This window comes from Lycium ferocissimum, unplaced genomic scaffold (genome assembly GCF_029784015.1).
Source record: "Lycium ferocissimum isolate CSIRO_LF1 unplaced genomic scaffold, AGI_CSIRO_Lferr_CH_V1 ctg5470, whole genome shotgun sequence".
Lineage (NCBI taxonomy): Eukaryota > Viridiplantae > Streptophyta > Magnoliopsida > Solanales > Solanaceae > Lycium > Lycium ferocissimum.
In genome coordinates, this window is record NW_026725998.1 from 14,767 (window position 1) to 40,668 (window position 25,902).

At 38.1% G+C, this 25,902-nt stretch overlaps 1 protein-coding gene across 4 annotated transcripts; it reads right to left on the minus strand.

The window, feature by feature from the left end:
* Positions 1–435: 435 nt before the first annotated feature.
* LOC132044927 (protein SEMI-ROLLED LEAF 2) lies at positions 436–25,596 on the minus strand. Of its 4 annotated transcripts, none has more exons than XM_059435466.1 (20): positions 25,212–25,596; positions 24,391–24,548; positions 24,224–24,298; positions 23,451–23,566; positions 21,495–21,609; positions 20,833–20,961; positions 19,974–20,021; positions 19,675–19,874; positions 19,382–19,578; positions 18,984–19,276; positions 17,877–18,026; positions 17,427–17,786; positions 17,176–17,340; positions 16,769–16,844; positions 16,395–16,522; positions 16,045–16,245; positions 14,409–14,549; positions 14,118–14,246; positions 11,593–11,799; positions 436–987 (listed from the first exon to the last, which is right to left on the minus strand). In XM_059435466.1, the coding sequence occupies exons 2-20, from the start codon at positions 24,523–24,525 to the stop codon at positions 835–837; spliced, it is 3,018 nt and encodes a 1,005-aa protein (XP_059291449.1). In that variant the 5' UTR covers positions 24,526–24,548; positions 25,212–25,596; the 3' UTR covers positions 436–834. The 4 variants fall into 4 exon arrangements, with proteins under 4 accessions (XP_059291449.1, XP_059291448.1, XP_059291450.1 ...); XM_059435465.1 differs by having other exon boundaries at positions 24,391–24,578; XM_059435467.1 differs by having other exon boundaries at positions 17,176–17,325; positions 24,391–24,578; positions 25,212–25,595.
* Positions 25,597–25,902: the final 306 nt, after the last annotated feature.

Below are 25,902 nucleotides of genomic sequence, written 5' to 3' on the forward strand. Positions count from 1 at the left end.
CAACATAATAAAATGTTTCTACAGTTTTTACGATAATTTGATGACTCACATGAGTCAATAAAAATCATGCAAGAGAGTTCATATGTAATAGTTCAACCTACCACCTTCAACTATAAATTGGGCTATTAATTTGGAGTAATTTAGCACTGGAGAAAGCATTTCGAAATAGGTAAAGGCATCCGCAAACAGTGAGATCCAACATCAACTACATAGTTCTTTAACAAGAAAGCAGCGGTCAACCGAGTTCTTCCCAATGATCAACCTGAAATGACGAAGTGCTACCCAACGTTCTTGATGATCAAATATATCGTAAGGAGGTACCCATCATCCTATGTTCGAGAAGGACGCTGGTTCAACCCTCGAATCATGGAGGAAAGAATCAAGAAAATACATAGAACTTCGAAAATTTGTTGGAAACACACCCTGGAAACTCCGTTCAGAAAACCATAAAATATCATTTATAGACATACCAGTTCAGCAAAGATACAAAACAGTTTCTATAAGGCGTGATCACTTATAGACATACCTGTTCACCAAAGATACATAAAGAAGGTAGAAATACACTACAAACCATCATTTCTTTTTCTCTTTTCCTTTCCGCTACTAAAAAAGTTACAAGTTCTTTCCGCTTATGTTTTTCAGCTTGCACACTTCACATTAATATGAACTAAATACACATTAAATTACATTAGAAAGTGCTAAACAGTGAAGTGCTTTCTGGTATAAATGAAAGAATAGAATAAGACACTGCTTTGGGTGAGCACGGCGAGATATGAACATGCTGAGACAATACTTACAAGTATTAGAAGTTACGTGTAAGTAAAAACATCACAGTCAGCATCCTGCTGCTTTCAAGAACTTGTCGTAGGGGCTTGACGGTGGCAGCCTAAAGGACTGTTGTCCATACTCCCGAGAACACGAGAGATAGTTTTGTGCATGAGTTGATTCAACTGTTGATAATTGTAGATCCTGGTGAAGCACCATATCCTGAACAAAGGCAAGAGGAACAGCTTAAAATCCTAATAATATTTCAGGATCTCGAGGAAAACATTTCATATATCACAACAGAAATAAATAAAGCGGTATCCCTATTTTGACAGAACGTTCTCTTCTTTTTCCATGTCAGGAGCAGTGTCACCTGTAGAACCTCCTGATCAAAGTTAAACGATGTACTAGAAACTATTACTGAGGAAATGATCTTAATCTTCCATGTAGCTAATGCGTATTTACCTGGGCACTGATGTACAACGGAATGTTTAGATAGTTTTAGGCAAATTGGCTAACCTGGATTCAGCAATAGCAAAGCTATTCCAGTTTTTGTACTCCTAGTTCAGCTAAATGAAAATTCCAGATTAGTAGGATCAAAATGATCCAACTTTCAGCCAAGTGGATTTAGATTCAATCAAGGGAGATGTCAAGTAGATTTGCATGATCTCAACGTATAGCTTTAATGTAGTGGGTGGTAGAGTTAGGCTAATTATAAACTTGAGATAAAAATAGTTCTCCCGTAAAGAATTAATGTACAGCATACAAGGTCCCTATAAAATACATATATGCTAGATAAAGTCCTAATACAATGATATATTGAAAGGCTAACTCATACCTTTAGCAAAAGCAGAATTGATCAAAAGCTAGATAGAAGTAAATCCACATAGTTCATAACAAGAAAATTAGACCAAATCAATTTTCTTAAGGTTGGATGTAATAAGTTTTCTTATTTTTGAAGTCCCAAATACTTGAATTTCTAGTACCTCCAAAGACAACAAGGTTATGGAAGCTCTCAAAATCTCTATAAACATCAAGAAGATTAGAGGGACATTGGCTATTGAAAATCACTATAGACTATACACCTCTATCATAATTACATTATCCAATATTCAACTTAGTTATTCTTAAGAAGTCAAACTTTGGTACCTTTCTTCAGAAAAGGGTCAGCGAAGTACCCCAACAAACTTAGTCAAATGATCCATCATCTAGTGTTGTCTGGTAACACCAAACCTTTTTCCAAAAATCTTTCGATTTGCCATTGCAAAAGAATTACCTTTATTCATTTTTGATGAACTCAACACACCGTCACTGTTAAGGTAGTACAAGATTTACTATTAATTGGTTGATTTGATTAGGATTTGATTTGATTTTGTAATTATACACTTACCAAACTGTATTCACTTGTAATTTCTGTACATTCTCTCTAATTCTACATGGAATCAGAGGCATCAGTCATAGAAAATTCTAAAATCCTTTTTCTTTTCTTTCTTTTTCTCACAATAAAGAGTATAAGCCTCTGTGAAGGAACAATCCTCCCGATTTGAAATAATTTCAATTTGGAGGTTTAAAGTTATTTCTAAGCATCACCCTCGATCCAAAAGATCCGCAAAGCTCCAATGACCTCAGGCCGAGAAGCCCATCGGTATTGGCAACCACACACACATCAGTTTCACTAGAACTGCATACACGCGTTGGCACGTGAGACAAATTCCAACGTCTTCTCTCGCCAGATTCAGCATTAGCCGACTCGCCATACATCAGCTCATCCAGAGTGGGGTCCCCAACATCTATTTCACACTGGCACTACTTCAAATCATAAATCCGAGGCTGCAAAGATGTTATTCCTGCATATATAGTGGTATAGCAAATCTGATATCACTCTTTCGGCTCCTCTAGTAGTATTCCAGCACTCTCCAGTTATATATCACGCCTGATATTCATTTTTTTTTGGCATTTCTAGATGTATCCTGGCATTTCAACGGTATCACTTTCTTGGTATAGCTTTGGGACTCTACTATTGGATTCTCAGCAATAGATCTCCTTGGAAACCTCAATCTGACCCAAAAAAGGTTACTCTCGAATACATGTGACATTAGACCTCACTTTTCCTCCAATTGAAGTTCTCCCACTATTACCACAGTGACATATCATGGACTTCTTCAATTAGATTAAGATTTATGGATCAGATATATGATCAAGTTTTTTTTTTTTTTTTTTTTTTTTTTGAGAAAGGTAACATATATGATGATCAAGTATACAATGATCACTTGTTTAAGAATGCTAGTGAGATTGTTGCCACTGAAAGAAGAGAGTTTTTTAACAAACTTGGAGCTTATGATATATCCACTCCAGCTTGAGGGGAGTGTTAAAGATAGCACAAGATGCGCCATTATTTAGAGTTGATTTGATTTTGTAATTATAAAACTTACCACAATGTATACACATGTAATTACAATAAATTCCCAACCAAGCTTGAGGGAATCAAGCCTTTCATTCTGAATTTTCTAATTCTTCAATCTAAAAAGACTTGGTGACAGAGAAGAAATTAGCAAAATGGAAAGCTCAGTATCTTTCTTTAGTGGGCAGGCTCACTCTAATAAATTCAGTCCTAGATTCTTTGCCCACTTATGTGATGTCTTTGTTTCCTATCCCTACCAAGGTGATCAAGAGGCTAAACAAACTGAGAAGAGAGTTCTTGCGGCACGGTAACAAAGAAGGAAAAGGCTATAATCTGGTTAAATGGAAGGTAGTCGAAAAAAGCAAGAAACGGGGGGATGGGCATTAGGAACTTAAGGCTACACAACAATTGTCTTATGATGAAGTGGTTATGGAAGTTTAATGAGGAAGAACATTCACTATGGAGAGAGGGTGTTCAAAGTAATATGAACAACACAATCATTGGTGTACAGATGAAGTCAACAACACTTATGGTGTGGGAGTTTGGAAAACTATCAGAGCTTTGTGGAACATGCTGAAAGAAGATACATGTCTTAGAGTGGGCAATGGCTCTAAGATACTGTTCTGGTATGATGTTTGGATAAATGGAACTTCACTTAAGGATGCTTTCCCTGATCTGTTCTCCATTTGTGCAAATCCGAATGCTACAATTGGTGATTGCTGGACACCTCAAGGTTGGAACCTGCTTTTCAGGAGACATCTGAATGATTGGGAGGCGGAAAGAGTGGCAGAACTTCTGAAGGATATTGGTTTGTTCACTGGTACAACCAATATACCGGATGCTATTAGATGGAGACACAACTCTGATGGAGCCTTTTATGTTAAGAGGTTGTACAGGAAAAGAAACATAGTTGCTAGTGAAGGGAGACCAGGTTTATGGAAGAATGTTTGGGAAAGTATAGCACCTACAAAGGTGAAATGCTTCACTTGGTTGGTTGTAAGAAGGGCATGCCTAACTCAAGAGGTGCTTCAGAGAAAAGGCCGAACTGTTGTGCTCAGATGTTTTCTATGTATGCAGACAAGAGAAACAAACAGCCATCCCCTTCTTCATTGTAGATTTACAGCACAATTATGGTCAATGTTCTTAAGTCTCGCAGAAGTCAAATGGACAATGCCTGAATATACTGCTGATTTATTGACCTGTTGGATCAGAAGAGGGGGAAGCAAGAGCCAGAAAAAATGGTGGAGGGTAATCCCCGCATTCATTTGTTGGACAGTATGGAAAGGAAGAAATGTGAGATGTTTTGAAGATACATCAAATTCTATTCAGAAAGTGAAGGAGAATTGTATTGTATCTGTCTATTTTTGGTGTAAAGAACAATGTATAGAGAATGTAGATGACCTTGTACATTTACTAGGAGCACTGTAAGTTTATCTTTATCTTTAAAATCTTTTTCTTTACTCTCCATTTTTGGAGGTCGCCAGCATACCCTTAATGCTGAGGAATACAACAGTACCAGTCTCTCAAAAATTAAAAAAAAGACTTGGTGAGTGAAAGGTGCGATAATGACCAGCTGAACCAAGGTCCACCCATGCAAGATAGAAAAGATCTACTAAGCCAGATGACTTTTTCACAAACTCAAGGCAAATTACGAATCCAAACCACTAGTTTTAAGCCTCCTAATTTAGTTGAATAGATTCCCCGTTAACATTAAAGAAGTATATGTTCATGGAGGGTGAAAAAGTACTTTTGAGAGTCTCCCCTATGAAGGATGTGATGCGTTTTGGGAAGAAAGGCAAGTTGAGACAGAGATTCATAGGCGCGTTTGAGGTTTTGGAGCATAGGCATGACAACAGTACATCCTATTTCATGTATCCATGTTGCGGAGGTATATTGAGGATAAGTCCCACGTGTTGAAGTTGGATATGGTACAGCTTGAGGAGAATTTGACCTACGAGGAGTCGTTGGCTATTTTGGACAGGCAGCTGGGAAAACTGAGGTAAAAGGAGATAGCTTCGGTGAAAGTGCATTGGAAGCACCGTCCAATACAGGAAGCTACTTGGGAGACGGAGTCGGACACACAGCAGATATCGGCAGTTGTTCGACAGCTCGGTATAATTCTAAACCCGTTCGAGGATGAATATTTGTTTAAGAGGGGGGGAGAATATAACATCCCAACCCCTCATTTTGAATATTTGCACCCCGTACCTTAGCTTTGAGACTTCACATAGGTCTATATAATGTTTTAGAGCTTGTTGTGATGATCAGGTTGGGACCCGAGGGCTCAACTTATATGCTGGCAGGTAAGTTTAATGGAATGCTATAAATCCTTTGACTTTTGTACTGTAACTTTTTTCTTGGGAAGACTAATCATCAAACAAAGCTGCATCACAGGATATTGTAGCACTTAGAGCTCTATTTATCAATTAACGACTATATTTTTTTTTTGATAATGGTAACAGTTAACTATATATCCACAGGTATACTACATCAAAAAGAATGTAGTCCCCCTTTCAAAATGTTACACCTTACAGCTTGATCTCCTATCTATATTCTTCCTTACAAGTAATCTAAAACATCAAAAACATCTTCAGTTTGACCTAAAACTTCCTGTTTACACCAAAAATAGTATAGAGCTAAACAATTCATTTTAAAATTCTGTAGGTCACTTTGTTTGCCCTCAAAACATCTCTGATTTCTTTCTTTCCATACTGTCCACCAAATACATGCTGGGACAATTTTCCATCTCTCTTCCTGTCTTGCAGCATTGCCATCTCTATTCCAGCAGCTAAGAACTCCTTTAATGCTCCCTGGTTTCACCCACCTGATCTTCCTCAGACTGATGAATATCTTCCATAACTGATCTGCCCATTTGCAGTGTAAAAAAAGATGGTTGATTGTCTCTGCTTGTTCCCCACATAAATAGCATCTAGAGCACAACTGGAACCCCCTCTTGTTTAAATTCTCATGAGTCAACACTACTTCCTTTGCCAATAGCCAGGAAAAACAATTTACCTTGTAATGTATTTTAGTTTTCCATATCATCTTCCATGGCCATCCTACCTTCTGGTTGTTTGATGTGTTCAGGTCTCTATAAGCAGAATTTACAGTGAACAAACCTTTGTTGTCTATCTTCCAAACCATAGTATCTCTTTCTCCTGTTAAATTATTGAATTGATCAACTGTGGAGTAGAAGGCCGCTATTCTTTCCATTTCCCAGTCATTTAAATGTCTTCTGAGGTGTAAATTCCAACCTTGTCCTGTCCATAATTCAGCAACTGTAGCTTGTTGTTGAAGGCATAATGTGTATAGATCTGGATAGAGTTGCTTTAGAGGTTCATGACCAATCCACTTGTCATCCCAGAAGGAAACTTTCAGGCCATTGCCAACTTTGAAACTGGATCTGTTTATGACTAAAGGCCATAGATTTCTGATTGTTCTCCATACACTACAACCATATGGTATTGTCACCACATTTGTCATCCAGCTATTCTCCATACCATACTTTGCAGAGATGACCTCCTTCGATAGCATATTGTCAGTTGTTGCAAATTTCCATAACCATTTCATCATCAAACTTCTATTCTGCATTTTCATGTCTCTGATCCCCACACCTCCTTCTTTCTTGTTCACTGTTACTTCCTCCCAATTGACCAGATGGAACATTTTCTTGTCATCATTACCCTGCCAGAAAAAATTCCTTCTTAAGGCATCAATTCTTTTTATCACACTCACTGGAGCAGGGAAAACTGACATCATTTAAGAAGGTAGAGCATCAAGCACACTGTTGACCAAAGTTAGTCTTCCTCCCAAGGAGAGATATTGACTTTTCCAGTTTGTTAATCTCTTCTCACACTTCTCCACCACCCCATTCCATATTCCCTTAGACTTGCTTTTTGCTCCCAAAGGCATGCCTAGATATGTTGTTGGAAGTTCTCCTACTTTACCTCCCAACTTTTCTGCCAAACTTTCCAAATCTGTTACTTCATTGATGGGATAAATGAAGCTTTTCCCCCCAGCTGATATGTAGCCCTGATACTGCTTCAAATACGATGAAGATGACCCTCAGAACCAGTATTTGTTCTTCCACTGCCTCACAAAAAACCAATGTATCATCTGCATATTGCAAATGAGTTACTTCCAAGTTATTTACTAATCTGTTGTCCACCTGAAATCCCCTGACCCAACCTTTTACCTTCGCTGTTTGAATCATGTTACTCAAACCTTCCATTGCTAAGATGAAGAGAAATGGGAATAAGGGGTCTCCCTGTCTCAAACCCCTCTGAGAGGGGAAAAAGCCATTTGGGGTTCTGTTAATCAAGACAGAGAATCTAACTGTACTAATGCATTGCTTTATCCATCTGATCCATCTGGCACCAAAACCCATCTTCTGTAGCATTTGAACAAGAAAATTCCATTTCAAGTGATCATATGCTTTCTGTATATCTAGCTTACATAGAATTCCTGGTTTCTGGCTTCTCTGTCTAGACTCCACACATTCATTTGCAATCAGCACTGCATCCATGATCTGTCTGCCTTTGATAAAGGCCATCTGCTGTCTATCCACTAGCTTGTGAATAACTTTTTTCAGTCTTTCAGCTAGTAGTGTAGCTATGATCTTGTAAACCCCCCCTATCAGGCTGATTGGTCTGAAATCATTTAACGCCACTGCTCCCTTCTTTTTTGGAATGAGTGCCACAAAAGTGGCATTGAGGCTCCTTTCAAAGATTCCTTCTTTATGGAAATTCTGAAAAGCTGCAACTAGGTCTGGGCTGATGATTTCCCAGCACTGACTGAAAAATGCCATGGTAAATCCATCCGGGCCTGGTGCTTTGTCACCTGCACAAGCTTTTATGCTGTCCAGAATTTCTTGAGCTTCAAATGGTGCCTGCAGGAGGTTATTGTCAGCATCTTCAATCATGGGGCAATCTCTCATGTCTAATTGTGGTCTCCAGTCCTCTGTCTCAGTATACAATTTCTCATAGTAATCAACAATTTCCTCTTGCACCTCTGTTGGATTAGTTATTGTTTCTCCTCTAACCCTCAGCTTGTCAATTGTGTTGCTTCTTCTATGAGCATTAGCTGTTCTGTGAAAAAAACTAGTGTTCCTATCCCCTTGTTTTAGCCAAGTTGCCCTCGATCTTTGCCTCCATTTTGTCTCTTCTTTTCTGGCTATATCTTCAAATTCCATGGTGAGAGCTAGCCTAGAGGCTATCTCTTCTTCCTCTAAAGCTCTCTGCTCTTGTGTTTCCTCCAACTTAGCTAGTTGGCTTAACACTTTCTGCTTTTGAATTCCCAGATTGCCTTGTGCTGTCTTGCTCCATTCTTTCAATTTCCCCTTTAAAGCTCTTAGCTTTGTTACCAGAATGTAATCAGGTTTCCCACTGTGGTTGAAAGAATCCCACCACCCCTTCACTCTTTCATTGAAACCTTCTATATCCAGCCACCAATTTTCAAACTTAAAGTAGGAATTTGTAGTTTCCCAACCTCCACATTGCAACATTGTAGGCGAATGATCAGAGGTCACTCTGTGAATAATGGATTGTTTAATATTTCTGAAGTTTGCATCCCATTCTTCAGAAAAGAGGAACCTGTCAATTCTTGCTGCTATGGTGAATCTGTCTCCTTTCTTCCAAGTGAAATTCCCCCCTGATAATTCCAGATCTATTAATTCCATATCCTCAATGAAATCAGAGAAATTCGTCATTGCTTTACTGATTCTATTGCAATTTTTTTTCTCCGAAGGATGTCTGACAATATTGAAATCTCCACACAGCACCCACGGGCCTGAAATTGACCCTCTAGCTGCTCCAATCTCCCACCAAGTCTCTTCCCTCTCCACTCTATCATTTGGTGCATAGACTCCTGTAATATGCCAGTTGAAGTCTTTATCTATCCCTGAGAAACTGCAGGAAACAGAGTAAGCTCCCACACTGCTGAGTGTTCCTTCCCAGACCCTTCTATCCCACATTATAACAATTCCACCCCTAGTTCCACTTGCCTCTAATTGTACATAACTCACCCATCTATTCCCCCATACATCCTTTACTATTTCTGCAATTTCCCCTTCCACTTTCGTTTCCTGGAAGCATACCACATCTGCCTTCTAAGTAAGTAATATGTTTTTGATCCTGTTTCTTTCCTTAGCACAATTCAGCCCCCTTACATTCCACGACACTATATTTAGTTTCATTGATCCTTGATAGCCAAATATCCCCCCCCCCCCCCCTACTCCTGGTACCATAACTCATGAATTTGGTATTCAACTCTAATCCTTTTAGCTCATTTATCCCCTTCCTCTTTATAATTCCCTGATCCCCCTGTTTCTCCTTGTTCTCCTGTTTATTATTGTCAATCTTCATGAACAGCTCCTTTGCCTTCTCCTCGCACCCTTTGAAATTAACTCCAAATTCTGTACCCATACTCATTATATGTTGCTGAACCCAGACCGGAGTACTCAAAATTTGAGTGGTTCCTTCCCCAGGTAATTGAATCTTCAATGGTACTGCATCTTCTGCTATGAAACTTGAATTTTCTTCTTGCGCCTTCAATTGCAAAACCCCAGATTCATCTCTCTCTGTATCTTGCTATCTCCATTGGCGAGTCCCCCTTTCTTGGTTCAAGTTGGTTGAAATCGATATCTTTTACTTGTTGTATTTCCAGACTTTGGAACCTATTACGCTTGTTAATTTGTGATATATTTGCCTGAATTTCGATATTTACCACGTCTTCATAATGGGCCTCAGAATTTAATTGTTTTGTCTGATCCCCATCTGTTGGGCCTTTAATAGCTAGGCCCATATATCCCTCTCTTTTAATTTGGCCCGCTGTAGTTGATAAAAAGGTCCTTTCCCTTTTGCCTTCTGGTCACATGCCACTCCATTTGAAATTTCCGCATCTTTCGAGGTGCCCACATGGGTTCCCTTAATATTAGCCGATTCTTTCACTAAAAAGGACTGGTTTCCTTTATTAACTGCTGGGTCAAAAGCCTCGTCTTCTCTTTCTCCTATATTAACTGTTGGGTCAAAAGCCCCACCTTCTCTTTCTACTTTCTCTTCTTTCACGGTCACCGGAATTTCACACCATACCGGAATGGTGTATGTAAACCCCTCGCTGGTCATCTCTATTTCTTTCGGCACCATTTTTCCGTCGCCTTTCACCTTGATACGAGCCCAGTGAAGATGGTTTTTGAGGGATGTCTCTTCTTCCGTCTCAATGAAGCCCCCACACTGGTCTCCGATCTGCTTGAATATTCCCTGGGACCACAAATTCATGGGTAACCCTAGAAGTCTGATCCATACCCAATCTCTCCTTATTTCTGCCGGCCAACACCCTGTAGTTGGGTTCCACCATTCTAAATGCAACTTCATCTTTTTCCAGACCCATTCCCCTGACATTACGTTCTCTGCCGAAACTCTTGATGGAAGTTCGAACATGAAATGTCCATCATTCATAGCAAAAACATTTACCCCTATGGCTGATTTCCAGTTGTTGCATGCCCATCTCCTCACATCATTCAAGGTTGGGGTCTCCTGTGGTGGGCTCTGGAATTTTCCGACGAGGCATCTCTCCAACAGATCTTTCTCCGATTTCGAAGTTCCGCCTGTGATCTTAATACAGTCATCCACTATTTGTATATGTGCCTGTTTTGTTGCCTCTGTCGTCCATCTGTTGCTGATGCAAGCTTCTTTGAATGATTGGTCAAGCTGCTTCACGGTGTTTTGTTGAACTTGTACTTCTTCTGGTTCATAAATAAAGTTTGCTATTTTGTGAGCAATGTTCCCCCAACCAGCATTGAATGTAGTCTCCGGTGTAATAATGATCGATTTGTTTTGTCCCTGAATGGCAATAAAGCTGATATATCTGCCGCTATCGTTGTAATTAAGAGTGCAGTAAAACTCTGAGAAATGGTCCTTCAACTTCCACCTCTTGAATGCTTTCGCCTGTACCTTCGAAGCTTCAATAAATACTGAAACTAATCATTTTGAAACTTTACGGCTAATTTTAACTCTCCTCATTAAATTCCGACTGCGTTCAACCCACTCGTACCAAGATTCTGCTCCATTAATGCACCTAGTAATGTCGTAAGACTTGAAACCTGCGTTGCAGAATATAATATTTTCCCCCATCGTACAAAATCCGGCCATGGCCTGCCGGAAAAGGACAGTTTTGACTAACTCTAGGCTAAAATAAGACTCTCCTCGTGGACCGTGCCTGGAAACATTTTCTCTCTCTAGTTTTGATATTTCACTTTATCGTGTAGGTTATGAATTAGTATTGCACTATATTGAATTAACGACTATATAGCTATTCAGTTTACCAAAAAAGTTCAAACAATTACATTATGATAAGTAAATATATCATTCAAGCACAAAAAGAAGCTTGGATAAACTAACTGAGAGAGGGACAAACAGAGTGATTCTCACCATCTTTGGTAAAGAAGCGTTCTTCCTGTCATTTTCATTATAGGATAGTAATGCCTTGGTTTCCAGTTGCGTCTTGAAACTCTGGAGGGCTGACATCTTGTGTTGTTTACCAGTAACAAGGGCCTCACATTGATTTTTCACTTGATCATAGGGTATCGGTGTAGAGGAAGCTGGGACGCTTGCAACTTGTCGGGCAGTTTCCAGAACCTACATGTGCAAGAGATAGTGTTATACAGGAACATGCTACTGATCTTATAGTTCATAGCCCCACAGCCAATTTGACAATGTTCAACAAAAAGAAATACTAAGTAATTATGCATGTAGAATTACATGTCACATGAGCTAATCAATTTCATTAACTAAGAGATCCACAGAAGTGAAATGCTCCTAAGTCATCGTTGTTTACAGGAACTTGTCTTCTACAGCATTAAAATCAGCCTCTCCTTTTCTTAATTATATTTTCTTATTTTTTGATAAAGTAATAAAGTTTTATCGAACGTTTGGGAAAAAACACTTGTATCCAAGAAGTCTATCAAAAGGTAAAAACGTACAAATATGGTCATCTACAAATGACACCCGATCTTCTATACATAAAGGAACCTCATGGGTGCTCCAAAAAAAAATAATAGAGGCTTCCGCACATGTACAAAATCATTCTCTACCACTTCAAAAATACTCCTATTTCTCTCTCTCCAAACGACCCAACATAAGTGCAACCTTCCAAGCCACGTGTCTTCTCCTCATCTTCCAAATTTCCAGCTCAAAAATACATCTTTCATAGTGCTTGGCATTACCTAATGTATTCCAAACCATCTCAAGATTTCCACCATAACCGAGAAGCTAGCCAATAATGTGGAAGAAGATGATCCAAGTCTTCACCTAAGCCTTACACATAAAATCACCCATTGACGTATGTACTTTTCATCTAGCTCAAATTCTCGGCCATCGAGGCCACCCTTCTTGCTGCTAACCAAGTGAAGAAAAGACATGGTTCTCGGTGCTGTAGGGATCCAACCAAAATATATAGAAAGGCAATCCCTCCCAAGTGTAGAAGAACTTCTCATAATATGACTTCAAAAAAAACTCCTTTGTCCCACCCCCACTGACATCATGGGGATCATGTGGTGTGCTTTGTTTGTGAAGAAATTCAATCAGGCATTGGAATTCTATCCTTTCCCGGTCTTAAGGGTTCCCCATTTTCTTATGTATTTCTCTTGTAAAGCATACACACTTTTAAAGGTGACGGCATGTCTCTCACATATCTGACATCAGCTACCTCTTTTAAATGTTTCTTTTGTTACTTGACTTTGGTGACATGAGGGATCAACAAAAAGATGTACACTATCACAAAAACTGTTAGGAGTTCTAAATTCCTACGACCGACTCTTTCTGGCCCCTGTGAACACGAGAAATTGTGGCATGTGAAATTGTAAACTATGTTGATATGCTATATAAGGGAGTTAATTACTATACAAAGGGAAGGAGATGCAATTAAGAGAGTTACACTTGAAGGAACTCCAGTTGGCAGGAAAAAGAAAAAGAAAGAAAGGATCACATGGGCATCCTATGATCAAGGGAAGTCAAAATGAGGACAAATCTTTTTCTGACCGAAGGAAAGCTGATGCCGGTATAAAGGGGAAAAAAGTTAAAAGTGTATTTTTCAGACTACGGTAAATCTGATTTATTTTCCTTTAGTTCCACGGTAGTTGAGGAGTTAACGGAATGTAGCTTAAGAGCTATCAGAGTGCAAATTATTTGATTAGTTTGTAATGCTTAGGGTTTTTTTTTTTTTTTTTTTTTTTTTTGTAGTTTTAGGACTTTCTCTTGATTAAAAAGAAGAAAGTGGCAATCGCAGAAGACAAGTTTGCAGGTTGACCACCTTTATGATTAAACATAGCCCTTTGGCTCTCATGTTCATTTCAAGAACTTTTAGGGTTTTGCTAAAGATTACTCTCTTTCTAGGCTTGTGTCCCTTGGTTCCCATCAAACTGCGGCTTCAACACGATTCGAAGTAGAACAGAGAAGTGGAGAAAGTAGGTTGACAGAGAGCCAGAGACATGATCAAATTTCTTTTCTTTTTTGTGTTCCTTATCTGTCTTCATTATCATCTTATTCTTCTCCATTTCCTATCTTCTTATTTCTCCATCATCACCATCAATCTGATCATCCGCTTCCACTGCACACTCAGAGCATATTCTCCGTGTATCCTGATCGGCACCACTGTAGTGCCTGAACAACACAGATACGATGGGGCTGGGGAGATCATTCGATTTTGTCCCTTTTCGTTACTATGCTTCACTAATGGGAAGGCAAAAGATAGGCTGAACCATGATGCGACGAGTATCCAAACATATTACTCTATTCTTTGTTCCCCCTTTGTAGTCTCATTGCAATGGTGCAAAGATCAAGTGGATTCTCAAAGTTTAAATGTCAATAATATGTGAGTAAATCTATCCATAGGCTAATCTAGCTCATAAACAACTCCACATATATTCCTAAACATGTGCTTCAAAGCAGTTACTCACCGATTCTAAAAGCTGGTTAACACTTAGAATGTCAAGGGAATTGATAGACAGAGATGTCTTTCGACCTGATTGGCTTCCATTAGCATCTGAAATTGCTTCTTCGTCTATGAGGGAAGGAGGTGCCATGACCTGATAGAGTAAAGAAACACAATCAACTCTGTTAGAATGCATATCTGAAAGTCATTCCATTGGGGTGGGTGAAAAATTTCAAGACATCACAAAAGAAAAATAGTAACCAACTAGACATAAATAAATATATATCTCAAATACAGAGAATGGTTCCTCTACAACCTCATCAAAAGTCTCGAACTCAATCTGAGCAAGTGGAGAGCAGGGGTGAGGCGTTTCCATATACAGAGGAATCCCAAGTGGATAGGCATCGTCCGGTTCAAACCTTTCCAAGAGTTGTTTTCTTATGCTTGCTAACTCATCCTGAAAAACAGTAGCCAAGATTCAACATCCTGTTCTAGAAGAAGATAAGAACAAATTCTGTCCTAAGAAGCTCATTTATTTAATAGCTTAAGATCCATAAGAGGGATTTTTTTGGGTATAACCATCTGGTATCCGGAACCCACTAGCCCGACTAATCCAGATCCAGATTCAGACCGCATAGTGCCCATTAAAGGAGGAAGCGGTTTGCACTCCCTACCAGGAGATTCTCCATTCCATAGACGTTATATGGAAGAGAAAAACAAGAGAATATATTGACAGCGGATCCATTTCCTGTGAGTTTGCATAAAGAATTCTACAACATGTTTGTAGCTTGAGCATGTTGGAGTCGCACATCGTTTGTGGGATGGGGTCTAGATCTCCTTATATGGTCTTAAGGCAATCCTCCCCTTATGAGCTCTTTATCAGAGCAGATTATGCTGCAATCAAATACTCTCATCCTTCATTAGCAGAAAACTCATGGAAGCATTTAAGAGAAGGCTCTTCAATAGCTCTCTTTTAACATTCAAAAGATATAATAACCAGCTTTTTAAGATATATTATTCAGAATCAGGCCTTAGTATGTGACCAATGAATGTTAATTTCATTGATTTCAAGTCACATTTTGAATCATCTTATGTTGACACCATAAAGAAATGGATCTTGGGCCTAACTCAACCCCAAAAGCTAGCTCAAGAGGTGTTTCGCAAGCCATATAAAGAGACCACCCATCCCATAATTGACCGATGTGGGACTTCTTCAACATCCCCCCCCCCCCCCCCCAAAAAAACCCAAAAACAAAACCACGCCCAGGACTGGACATCTTGAGCATGGACAATTTAATATGGGGGCCCATGAACGAGAATTGCGATGGCTCAGATACCATGTAAAGAAATGAATTTTGAGCCTAACTCAACCTCAAAAGCTAGCTCAAGAGATGAGGATTGCCCAAGCCATATAAAGAGACCATCCATCCCATAATTGACCGATGTGGGACTTCTTCAACAGACACAATGTTATCATATCAGTAGGGTAAGGAGCGATTTGGAACCAAACAAGAAGCTATTTCTTCAACCTACTTTTATCTCTACTCTGCTATTTTTTGATAGGTCAATAAATTTCATTGTTACAACACCAACTCGGTCTCATAAAACAATGTACAAGTAGTGTCTATGACTAAACCAAATTCAACCATAATCTTCCATCAAATGTACCAAGCTACCTATACAAGCTGGGTTCTTTACGAAATGTACGAATGTAAGGTGAAAGACTCCTAATGCTTTCTACATCATTCTTGCAGTTTTGAAACAATCTTCTGTCTACTCTATCATAACTGCATTCACCAAACAAATCAAACTAGCTAATAATGACCCAAAAAGATAACATTAACGTGTATAAATCTCAGCCTTGCCAGCAGAAAACTTCCCAGTCCCACCACCTATGAGGTTGTGAACCTGCATCATACATCAAATTTTGAGGAAGAGGAGAAAGTTAATACCTCTAACAACGTTCCGCATTTAGTTGTGAAGTGCAACATAATAATTTCTTTTAATTTCTCATCGTCTAATTCTACTGTTGACAGGGATTGCAAAGCTGCAATGTCATCTTCCTGTGACCCATAACCATATGCTTCACTACCAGATGCTATAGATGCAGCTTGTGGCCTCACATCTTCTCCCAACTTGAGATAAGGATCAACCTATTTAACCAAACATTTATCACAAGATTAAATTTGAACAAACTATATATATCAGAAAAGATGGAGAGCTGATCAAATTCGGCCTAAACAGCAAGATTGGAAGAAATCAACTACTTATTCAGCAAACACAAACAGCTTTGAAGATTAACCATTTCATCTGTCAGTGATGATTTAACCACAGGACTTAGTTCAGGGAGATTGCCCGCCCTTGCTGAACAGATGAGCATATATGATGCCAAAGTAAATAGAGACCTCCTTCGAGATGGTTGTAAACCTCCTTCAGTAAGCAGTAAATAAAATTATAGTCAATATTTGCACCAAAAGATATTAATGCTGATAAAACCAGAAATTCCGTACTGTAAGATACAGTAGTAAACATCGACAACACAGTCAGGAACTTCTTAAGTGATTGATGTTTTCATCAGGTCATATTACTGATGTCAATTTATATCTGAACCCCAACTAAATAATTGCACTCCCCAAGCATGTAAGATGGTGGAACTTGATAGTGAACTCAACTCACCTTCTTTATCCATAGAAATAGTCCTTAGAGAGAAGGCTAACTGGAAAGACCGAACAAGCGCCATGTGACTAGAATTCTGCAATTCGCAAGACCAACTATTATGTGATTGATGAAAACAGTTGCAGAACGACATAGAAGATGGAGATCAAGCAATATAAGACTTATAACAGTTTGTAGTTTTTATAGCTTTATCAAAGATTTATTTGGAGAAAATAGATTGCAGTAGAAAAAGTGTTTGGATAGATGTAGGTTCTCTTGAAGTATTCTGAATTTTGTGTGAATGGAAAGAATTTCTTGGTAAATAAAAAAAGAAAAGAAAACATTCCTATGGTCAAGGATTTGCCACTAGAATATTGAAAACTGGAACAGCAAAACGTTTATATACAACAAAAAAGATTGGATCTAACCTTTGATCGAGTGAAAAGTAAAGCAATTTTGTACGTATGGGCCATCGCGTCAAAATTAGAAGGTGTGTTATCAGTCATTGTTGCCTGAACCCAGATAGATGAAAGCAGAAGACTCACTTGGTGACTACTCAACCGAAGCGAAGTAAGATCCTGAAGTATTTCAAACTATTAGACATTTAATTAGCTTAAAAGGAAAACGAATTCATTGATATTTCTTGCAAATAAAAGAAGAGACATTAGTTCTTCCATACTGGTTTCTTGTCAGGTAGCGCATCCATGAAGCCACAGGATTGACTTCGAGATCGAGAGTCAGCAGATAGATGTGAATGCCGACTGACATCTTCATTTTCTTCTCCCACTAATCCATCTCTAGAACCATTTCCATCTGTATTTCCATCTTGAATAGAGAAACTCTTAATTCTAACCTTCGCCAACTTCCTTGGTGATTGGTCTGGAATACTCTGGGAAGAATTTCTACTATGTAGAGATGACAAGGGACTGACAGGTGGCATAAGCATAGTGGAGAATATATGGTGTGCTCCAGCTCGTGTTTCATGGTCAGTGTGTGACATTGCCAAGAGCAAGTGGAGAAAGAGAGCATCTGGAAAAGCCTGAGGATGATTGAAAGCAGATAACACCATTTAGACAACATAAAAGTTACAAAACCATGAATCAGGAGCTCAACAACAGATTCTAGTTACCTTCCTGTAATATGACACATTAGGAATGCAAGAAACAATTTGTGCCGTGCGATACACAGCCGCAATCATTGATCTAGCTGCCACAGTGCTCGCTGGGATGTTCTCTAGCACCATGCCCATCATATCAAGTATAGGGCCCACATCAGCAACCTGCTAATGACATAGATGTCATAATAAAAACAACTACCTTCACCTAAAACATAATGCACAGGGTATGCTCATGCAAATAAGCAAATGAAGATCTAAACTTAGAAGCGACAAGAAAAATACAACATTCACCCTCTAATAGCACTTGGTTCCTGCACTCTACCAGAGGCAAATAGGATGTTGATGCTTGCAATCAATTGGACTTGGTGATAGCAAGCTGCTTGCTCCCCAGAAACTATAATCAAAGTTGACCAACTCATTATCATCACAGTTTTGACTGAAAACATCAACATCTATTGGCCTTTGAAAAGTGCCAGAAGCAAATACATTTATCGATTGAGTATGCCTTTAGAAGAGTAGTTGCATCAAATCTTACACTGAGTCCAAATTAGAATTCTAAAACTACTTGCTGATATAATTTTAGGAAATGCAAAAGATTTCTATTTCTATGAAAGGCTCATTATGGGGATTGAGTGAAGAAGTAGGCAAAACAAACTGCAAATAAAAGGCTGCTGGATACACAATGCTCATCTTTTAATCACTTGCAGTGATTAGAACTAGCACTCCCCTTGGGTCCAGTACGCAGTAGGTTATTAAAGCAGGATCAACTTGCACTTGATAAAGAAAAATGTCAAATTCAAGTCTTGTGAAACGCATAGGGCTAATAAGCATGCATTTCTGGTGCAAACTATTCTTTATTAACCTTGAAAGCTAAAGCAAAAAGGCACAACTTCAACTCTCCATCTGCAAAGTGAAGTGCTTCCTCAAAAACATAGGGAAAAAAACATTGAAAGCATATGGAACAGAACAAAGGGTAGTGGATTGCATGTAACTTAGATGAAGCCAATTTACTCGCAACTTCTTGCTAAATTATAAGGTACATATGTAAAAGAAAAGAAAACTTCAGAGTATAATGCACATGCTTGCGGCCAATTGAAAACCAAATTATCAAAGACAAACCTTCTTTGAGAGCTGTAATATGCACTTCTCTAGGGCAGACTGAAGATTGGAGTTAGAATTATTTAATCCGTCTTTGGGACTAGATGCTTCAGTTGAATACTGCATGCACTTCCGTAAATGTTTAATCAGGTCATTAATGACACCAACTATTGTTGCGGAAGCTTGCTCTTTTGCATTTTCTACCAAGTGTGTGACCCCATTAACTATACAGATCTGTATGTCAGGCTGCTTGACAATGTTCTTGTGATCCAAGTGCTTGACCAAGATGGATAGCAACAAATGGGAATTTTCACCTGGGGTCAAAATTAGTATTAGGGAGAATTGAACGAGCAATAGACTGAACAAATCACAAATATTAATCTCAGCAGAAGAAGAGGAACAAGGAGCCCATGAATCACCTGATTCCTCTAACAGGCACTGCAAATACATGAGCACCGAGCAGGCGAGTCCTTTCTCTGAAGCCCAATAGTTTTCAGTGTCAAAACAATGAAAAAGAGGTTCAAGAACCCGCCGTACACTAGTTGCTTCTTTTGTCAGTAAGGCCATGTTATGTAAGCAAACTCTGGCCCAATAAGAGGGGCTCTTGGCTGTCTCTCTGATTAAAGTTAGACAATAATATAAAGTAAGCATAATCCATTACATTGTCAGCCCGAGGAAAAAGAATTTTGCCTTTTTAGGCGTACAATCTTACATTGAGGATGTCAATTTTGTATTTGCATTCATGATAGAGGATGAAACCTTCTTGCTCATATGAGGGAAAGATGAGTATTGATCGTCAGTATTCAACACTCCTTGAACCCACTGTTCTGAAGGTTGAGACTGTTTACCGTCTTGTCCATTTTCTAGGTTCACTGTGAAGTCAATGTAATTCTCCAAAGTCGCAGTGATAATCTACATTATTTTCATGCCAACATTAGAAATATGAATTGGCAATTGGAGTATCTCATGATCTGAAAATTGAATAACTGAGTAACATTGAAATTATCTTACATGATCAAAGTCCATGGAGATGTGAGACTGCTCCCCCATAAACCACACCTAAAAGAAAAAACGGAAAAAAAAAAAAAAACAAATGAAACACACGTAAAGAAAGGTCAAAAAAGGAAAGGAATAGACTCCACAGTGTAGCCTAGAGAGAAATTAGAGAAATACAAGGAAGCAAATACTGAACCTAATGCTAGATATAATTACTTCCCTGTCTGTTCTCTTCACAAACTTTGAATCATCTCTGGATTAATTAAAGAAACGGAAGCGGTAATCTCTAAGATACTCCTTCAGAAATTAATGTTTAGACCTCATAAAGAAGCTTCTTATCCCAGCTATAGAAGCTGCACTAGAAGTATTGAAACAAACAGGCACCTTTTCTCAATTACCGGGCTAAGTTAAGCTACTGTTTTATACACTTGAAAATTCCCAATTTTATTGGATGTCCCTGAAGGATGAGTTTTATACACTTGAAACTTTTACAGTCACTAGCTAAATATCTGATGAAAACTGGCAGAATTAGCTGCCCAAACACGACATATAAGTAGATATTTATCATTGAATAAGGTGCTGTCTGCCGTGACAATGAGTTTGGACAGGCACAATGAGAAACTAGTCTTTGAGACGAGTTAAATAACTCCAACACACAAAAGTACAGTGCCACAATAAATGCAGATACATCCTTCAAAGAAGGTACTATCATTGAGTCTATGTCACCAAAATCTAGTAATTCCGAATATCAGTAAACACCCAAATACTTGAAGTGGTTCCAAGTTATGGGTACTTGAGATTTTTGCAAGTATAATTAAATAAATAATAAACAACAAAAGAGAGAGAGAGAGAGAGAGAGAGAGAGAGTTTTTACCAAGACAGCCAGAGTTTGCATTCCTACAGAGCGCAAGCGCAAGGCTCTGTCATCATCTCCAACTTCTTGAGCTAGTTGGCATAGTTTAGGTATGAGGCCTTCTAAGTTGAACATGTAAGTACCATCCATCTGATTAATAAGGAGAAGCAAGAGAGCTTGAATCCACTTTTTAGCATAAACCAAATATTTTCCAGGTTCTTCTAAATCCATTTATCAAAACCACACTCTATTGTCCTCATCTCAGACCACTCCCAAGGGTAAAACCAACCCACCAAACATGCCCCTTGTTTCTTCTAGAGTTAAACCTCTTATAAAAGCCAATAGATGATCAAACACCTTTAAAATCGAAGATAGAAAATGCAGTACCATAACTTCTTTTACTCTTTTTTTTGGAGTAGGTGAAATAACTAATACTACTCTACTCATCCATCAAAAGTATACATCCTCCTCATAGAATTACAATGTACTTCCAGCACTATTATCCTAACAGACATCAGTAAAAGACATAATGATTCATGACCAAATTATCCAGTGGCAGTTATATTGCACGAACTACAGAAGTACATCTTCAGAAACTACGTTCTTGGTACAATTACTTCAAAATAGTCTTTCCTGGGGATGAACCGTACATATTAACATCTATTTTCCATAGGCAGACAAACCTGGCTATTGATGAAGTCGACAAGAGTGTTGCAACCTAAAATCTGCATTTCATCATGCTGTGTTTGTTCAAAAAGAGTGCGGATAATCCCCAATAGACTAGTAGCATATAGTGGCCTGCAGTTGTAAATTTAAACAATTAAACCATTACATTTCATTCTAACTGCATAAAAGTCAAAAGTAACTTAGGTAAATATTGTGTGCAGAACTTCAATTGTATCAGTGCAATAGTGCAAAAGCATATCACATGCATAGATACTGATGTTATATGGGAAGAAACATTTACATAAAAAATTAATTAGTCAACTATAACAGCATAGATAGCCTATCTTCAAGTCGGAAATTTCCGAGGAAACAATTACGCATTATTACTTGAATAGTGTCTAGACATATTTTTTTTGAGAATGGTAACGTTAGTGTCTAGACATATTTGAGATGGCATCTACAGACTACTGGGACTGCAAATTGTTTTTCAGTATTATGATTCATTGCCTAGTTTCAAGAATAACTAGATCTCTATCAGTAACATCAGTAATAAAATAAAGGCAGCAGGAAGAAAGAATATATGTCACCAAGGAAAAGTGGGAAAAGATCTAAAACAATTTCATTGAATAAACTACATCTTCATGAAGCAGAACCAAGAGAGATGTTTTTTTAATCTTTTTTTTTTTTTTTTTTTCCTTTTTGAAAAGGTATGAAGCAGTTCCCCCATCCTAAACTAGAGTTCTGACCAGTTTGCTCGTGCACTTCCCATTCATTAGTTTTCAGGAGATATTCGACTAGGTCTTTCTCTTTTATTTGCGAGGGCATAGGTATTTCTTAAGGTCAACTTTATCAAATGATTTCTGTAAAGTTTCTAGGAACAACTCTTTTGTTTGATTTTCTCCAAAAAGTGCTTAACAACTCCATACTCTTTTAATAAAGGGCAGTCGCTGCACGCAGCCTCCCATGTACACGCATGGTCCAGGCTCATCCCAAGAGGATGTAATGTAGGCAGCCTACCCTAACACAAGCATCAGTGGCTAATTCAACGGCTAGGTCACATGTGTGTGTTTTACCCATTGCTCCAAGGCTCCCTATCAACTCCAAACTCTTTTAATATTCTCAAACAAGTAACAGACAGGAACAACTTATCAGAACAGGGGTAGATCTAATATGGATTTCCATCAAGCACATAACTCTTGATAACCAGTTGAGATCTATCAACAGCCCCTCTACAAAGGAAGAGGAATTTACTGCTGAGGTTTTCATTCTTTAAGTTCTAAGTTCTTGTGTACCTTTTCTTTCAAGGGTAAATGGAACTTTATAGAATTACGCCATGGGGTTGAAAAACCAACAAAAAAAGCTATTTCTTGTAAAAACGTATGCATATAAGAAATGAAGAGCCTTTGTAGTCCTCTTGAAATTGAAGACAACAAGAAAAACTCTTTCGTCTAGTTTCTTCACTGTTGCCAAAAAGAACTTATCAAGCAGTCTTGTGATGATGCTTCTCCACAAACAGATTTTAGAGAATAAAAATATAGAAGATCCATATTTCTCCAGAATCCGTTTCCTTTTTTCATTTTTTTTTCCTTTTTTTTTTTTTTTTTTGATAAGCAAGATCCATTCCTTTATATCAGCTGTTTATGTTCAACATATGTTGCTCAGACTCTTCAAAAGTGTTGCCGCACCCGTGCCTATTCCTCCAAAAATACACTACTATTGAAGGATCCGACACGCACCCGGCGACATTTTAGGAGAGTCCGAGCAATATAGTTTCAACTTCAATTGTCACAAATAATTGTAGCCACGCACCTAAGATCTGGCTTAATCTTCCAATCTAAGCTTAGCACTGAGTAGAGTCTTCATAAACTTATGGTTTGTTCCTATCCTTTCCTTGTCTAATAAATGCCGATAAATCCTAGCCTTAGAAGGGCATTCAAACTACACAAGTACTTCTATTAATTGTTCAAACTTACATCTGCTCCTTACATGAAGATAGCAGCTTCCTGTAGATCATGGTAACAACCTTCACTGACCCAAGGTGCTCATTTCGCAAATCTTTGTAACACCTTTGCTCCAGGTATTCAGTAATCTGAATCACATTGATCAGTAATTAGTATACACATATTAAGGAGACTCATGACACCAATAAAGCTTTACAAACATGGAAATTAATGAAACTTCTTAACTCCCAATACTACATAATGAAAATTCTGATACATGGGTGAAAATTCATGGCCACAATTTATCAGGATGAATATGACACAAGGAGGTTTGTTTTAACACTTTAAAGAATTCACGGAGAGACTGAGCTCAGCTTTCTTACAGAGTAACCCCCTCATGGCTTAATTGAGGGAGCAGACCTAAAAAGACCTCTGTAGTAAAATAAAGCTATGGCAGACACTTCATGAGCGGCTTTTGAACTCTTATCTTAGAACATTACTGCAAATTTTGGAGGCTGAACTCCTACAAACTGCTTTCAATTTGTGATAAAACCATCCTCTCAAGTATGTACTCGTTATGGTTTAATTGCATAACGAAATGCATTTCCCGTTAAGAAAAAATCATTTAAAAGACTTGATTGCTACTTGTGAATGGAGAAGTACAATGTTGCCCACAGGACAGACATGCTTAAAAGTTAAAATACAAGAAGAGCACAAGAGAGAAACATTGAAGTTTTCATGAATCAGTTTTTCAACAAAACTTGAGAGGGTATTCTGTCCCAACTTCAAAAAAGGTTAATGTTTACCTTAGGTATGCGCAATGGGTTTCTGGAAGCATACTCACAAAGTTTTACAATCTTTCTATCATTTGGCTCAGCATCCTGCAATGCATGAGACAAAACAATAAGCATCAGAAGAAAACTGAAAATCCTATATGACATCAAAAGAAATACGGCGTTTGAGAGAAATAAACCTGTGATTTGGGGAAAATCTCTCCAAGGAGCTTCTTGTAGCGTTTAACAGGCTGTCTTGACCTTGCGCGCAATGATGGACAAAAGAAGCAGAGACTGCCGCATGCAGGCACTACTTTCCTTGACATCACCCCCATCTTCACCCCTCCTCTGCAAATCCCTATACACCACTTTCACTTCAATCATCCAACTGTGGAAAGCAAAATTTCTAAACCTTCTTGATCATATATATACAAATTCTAATATGATTATGCATTGCAGTATAAAATTATTAACTTTCTCTTCTTCTAGACTCTTATTTTTCTTGAGGTCTGCGTAATAAGAAATTACATCAAAAGAAAAAGCATCATGATTTCAAGCCCCTGCATCTCTACCTGCCAAAGTAGGAGGGTAAGGTTTGCGTATACTCTACCCCCTAGACCCCACTTATGGGATTACACTTTGTATGTTGTTGTTGATTTCAAGCCCCACCTCTGCAAATCCCTTTCAGTTAAATCATCCAACATTCTAATATCATTATGCATTGCACTATAAATTTTATTAAACTTTTTTTCTTGATGGTCCGTAAATACCCCAATTAGAAATTACATCAAAGAAATACATCATGATTTAATCCGATGACCAAATTTTTCCTGCAAATTCCTATATATACAAATTCGTATATGGTCATAAATTTATTAACTTCTTCTTTTAGACTCTTGAGGGTCCGTAAATACCCCAATAAAAAATTACATCCAAAGAACATCAGGATTTCAACACAAAAGGAGATCACAGATAGCAAAAACCCAACAATAATCAAGAAATTGAGCAAAAAAAAACCCACCAGTTGAAAATCCAAAATTTGGCTCTTTTGAGATCTAGATCCACACGCCCAATGAGCTGAAATGAAAAAAGACTCCAAAAAGCCCCTCAAAGATTGATTGAATGTCTTCTTCTTCCTTTTTTCTTTTTTGGCTGCAAATTGAACGAAATTGTCAAGCAATAACTGTTCTACCAATAATTGTGCTCTACTTTTGAAACAATAATTAATAAGATATTTAAGTTTTCCGATAAAAATTATTATTAAGTCAAAGGGGAGGGAAGAGGCTTGTAATTTTGATGAAACTCTCCCCCCTTTTTTAGGTTTTTCAATCCCTGAAAATTATTTACAGCAAAAAAGTATATATATAATTGGAGAAATTATCTCAAGTAATTTATTCTGTATATTATGTGAAAAGAAAAAAAAACTATTCAGTATAGCGGACAGGTTCAACCTGAACCAAATTAGTGGTTCTTTGTCAGTGAAATAATATGATGTACTTTTTAACCATTTTTTTGCACGGATTGCCCTTCGTTTGGGGTGGTCTTTAAATTTCCACTAAACTTTAAATTTTCATTTAAGCCTTCCAAATTTGCCTTTAAATTTTCTTGGAAAAGATGAGCGAATATATGAAAGAAGGAATCTCCAAGATAAAATAAAAAAATAATTTCGCGGCTATGCCGGATCCAAGATACAATCTTTAAGAAACATAGAT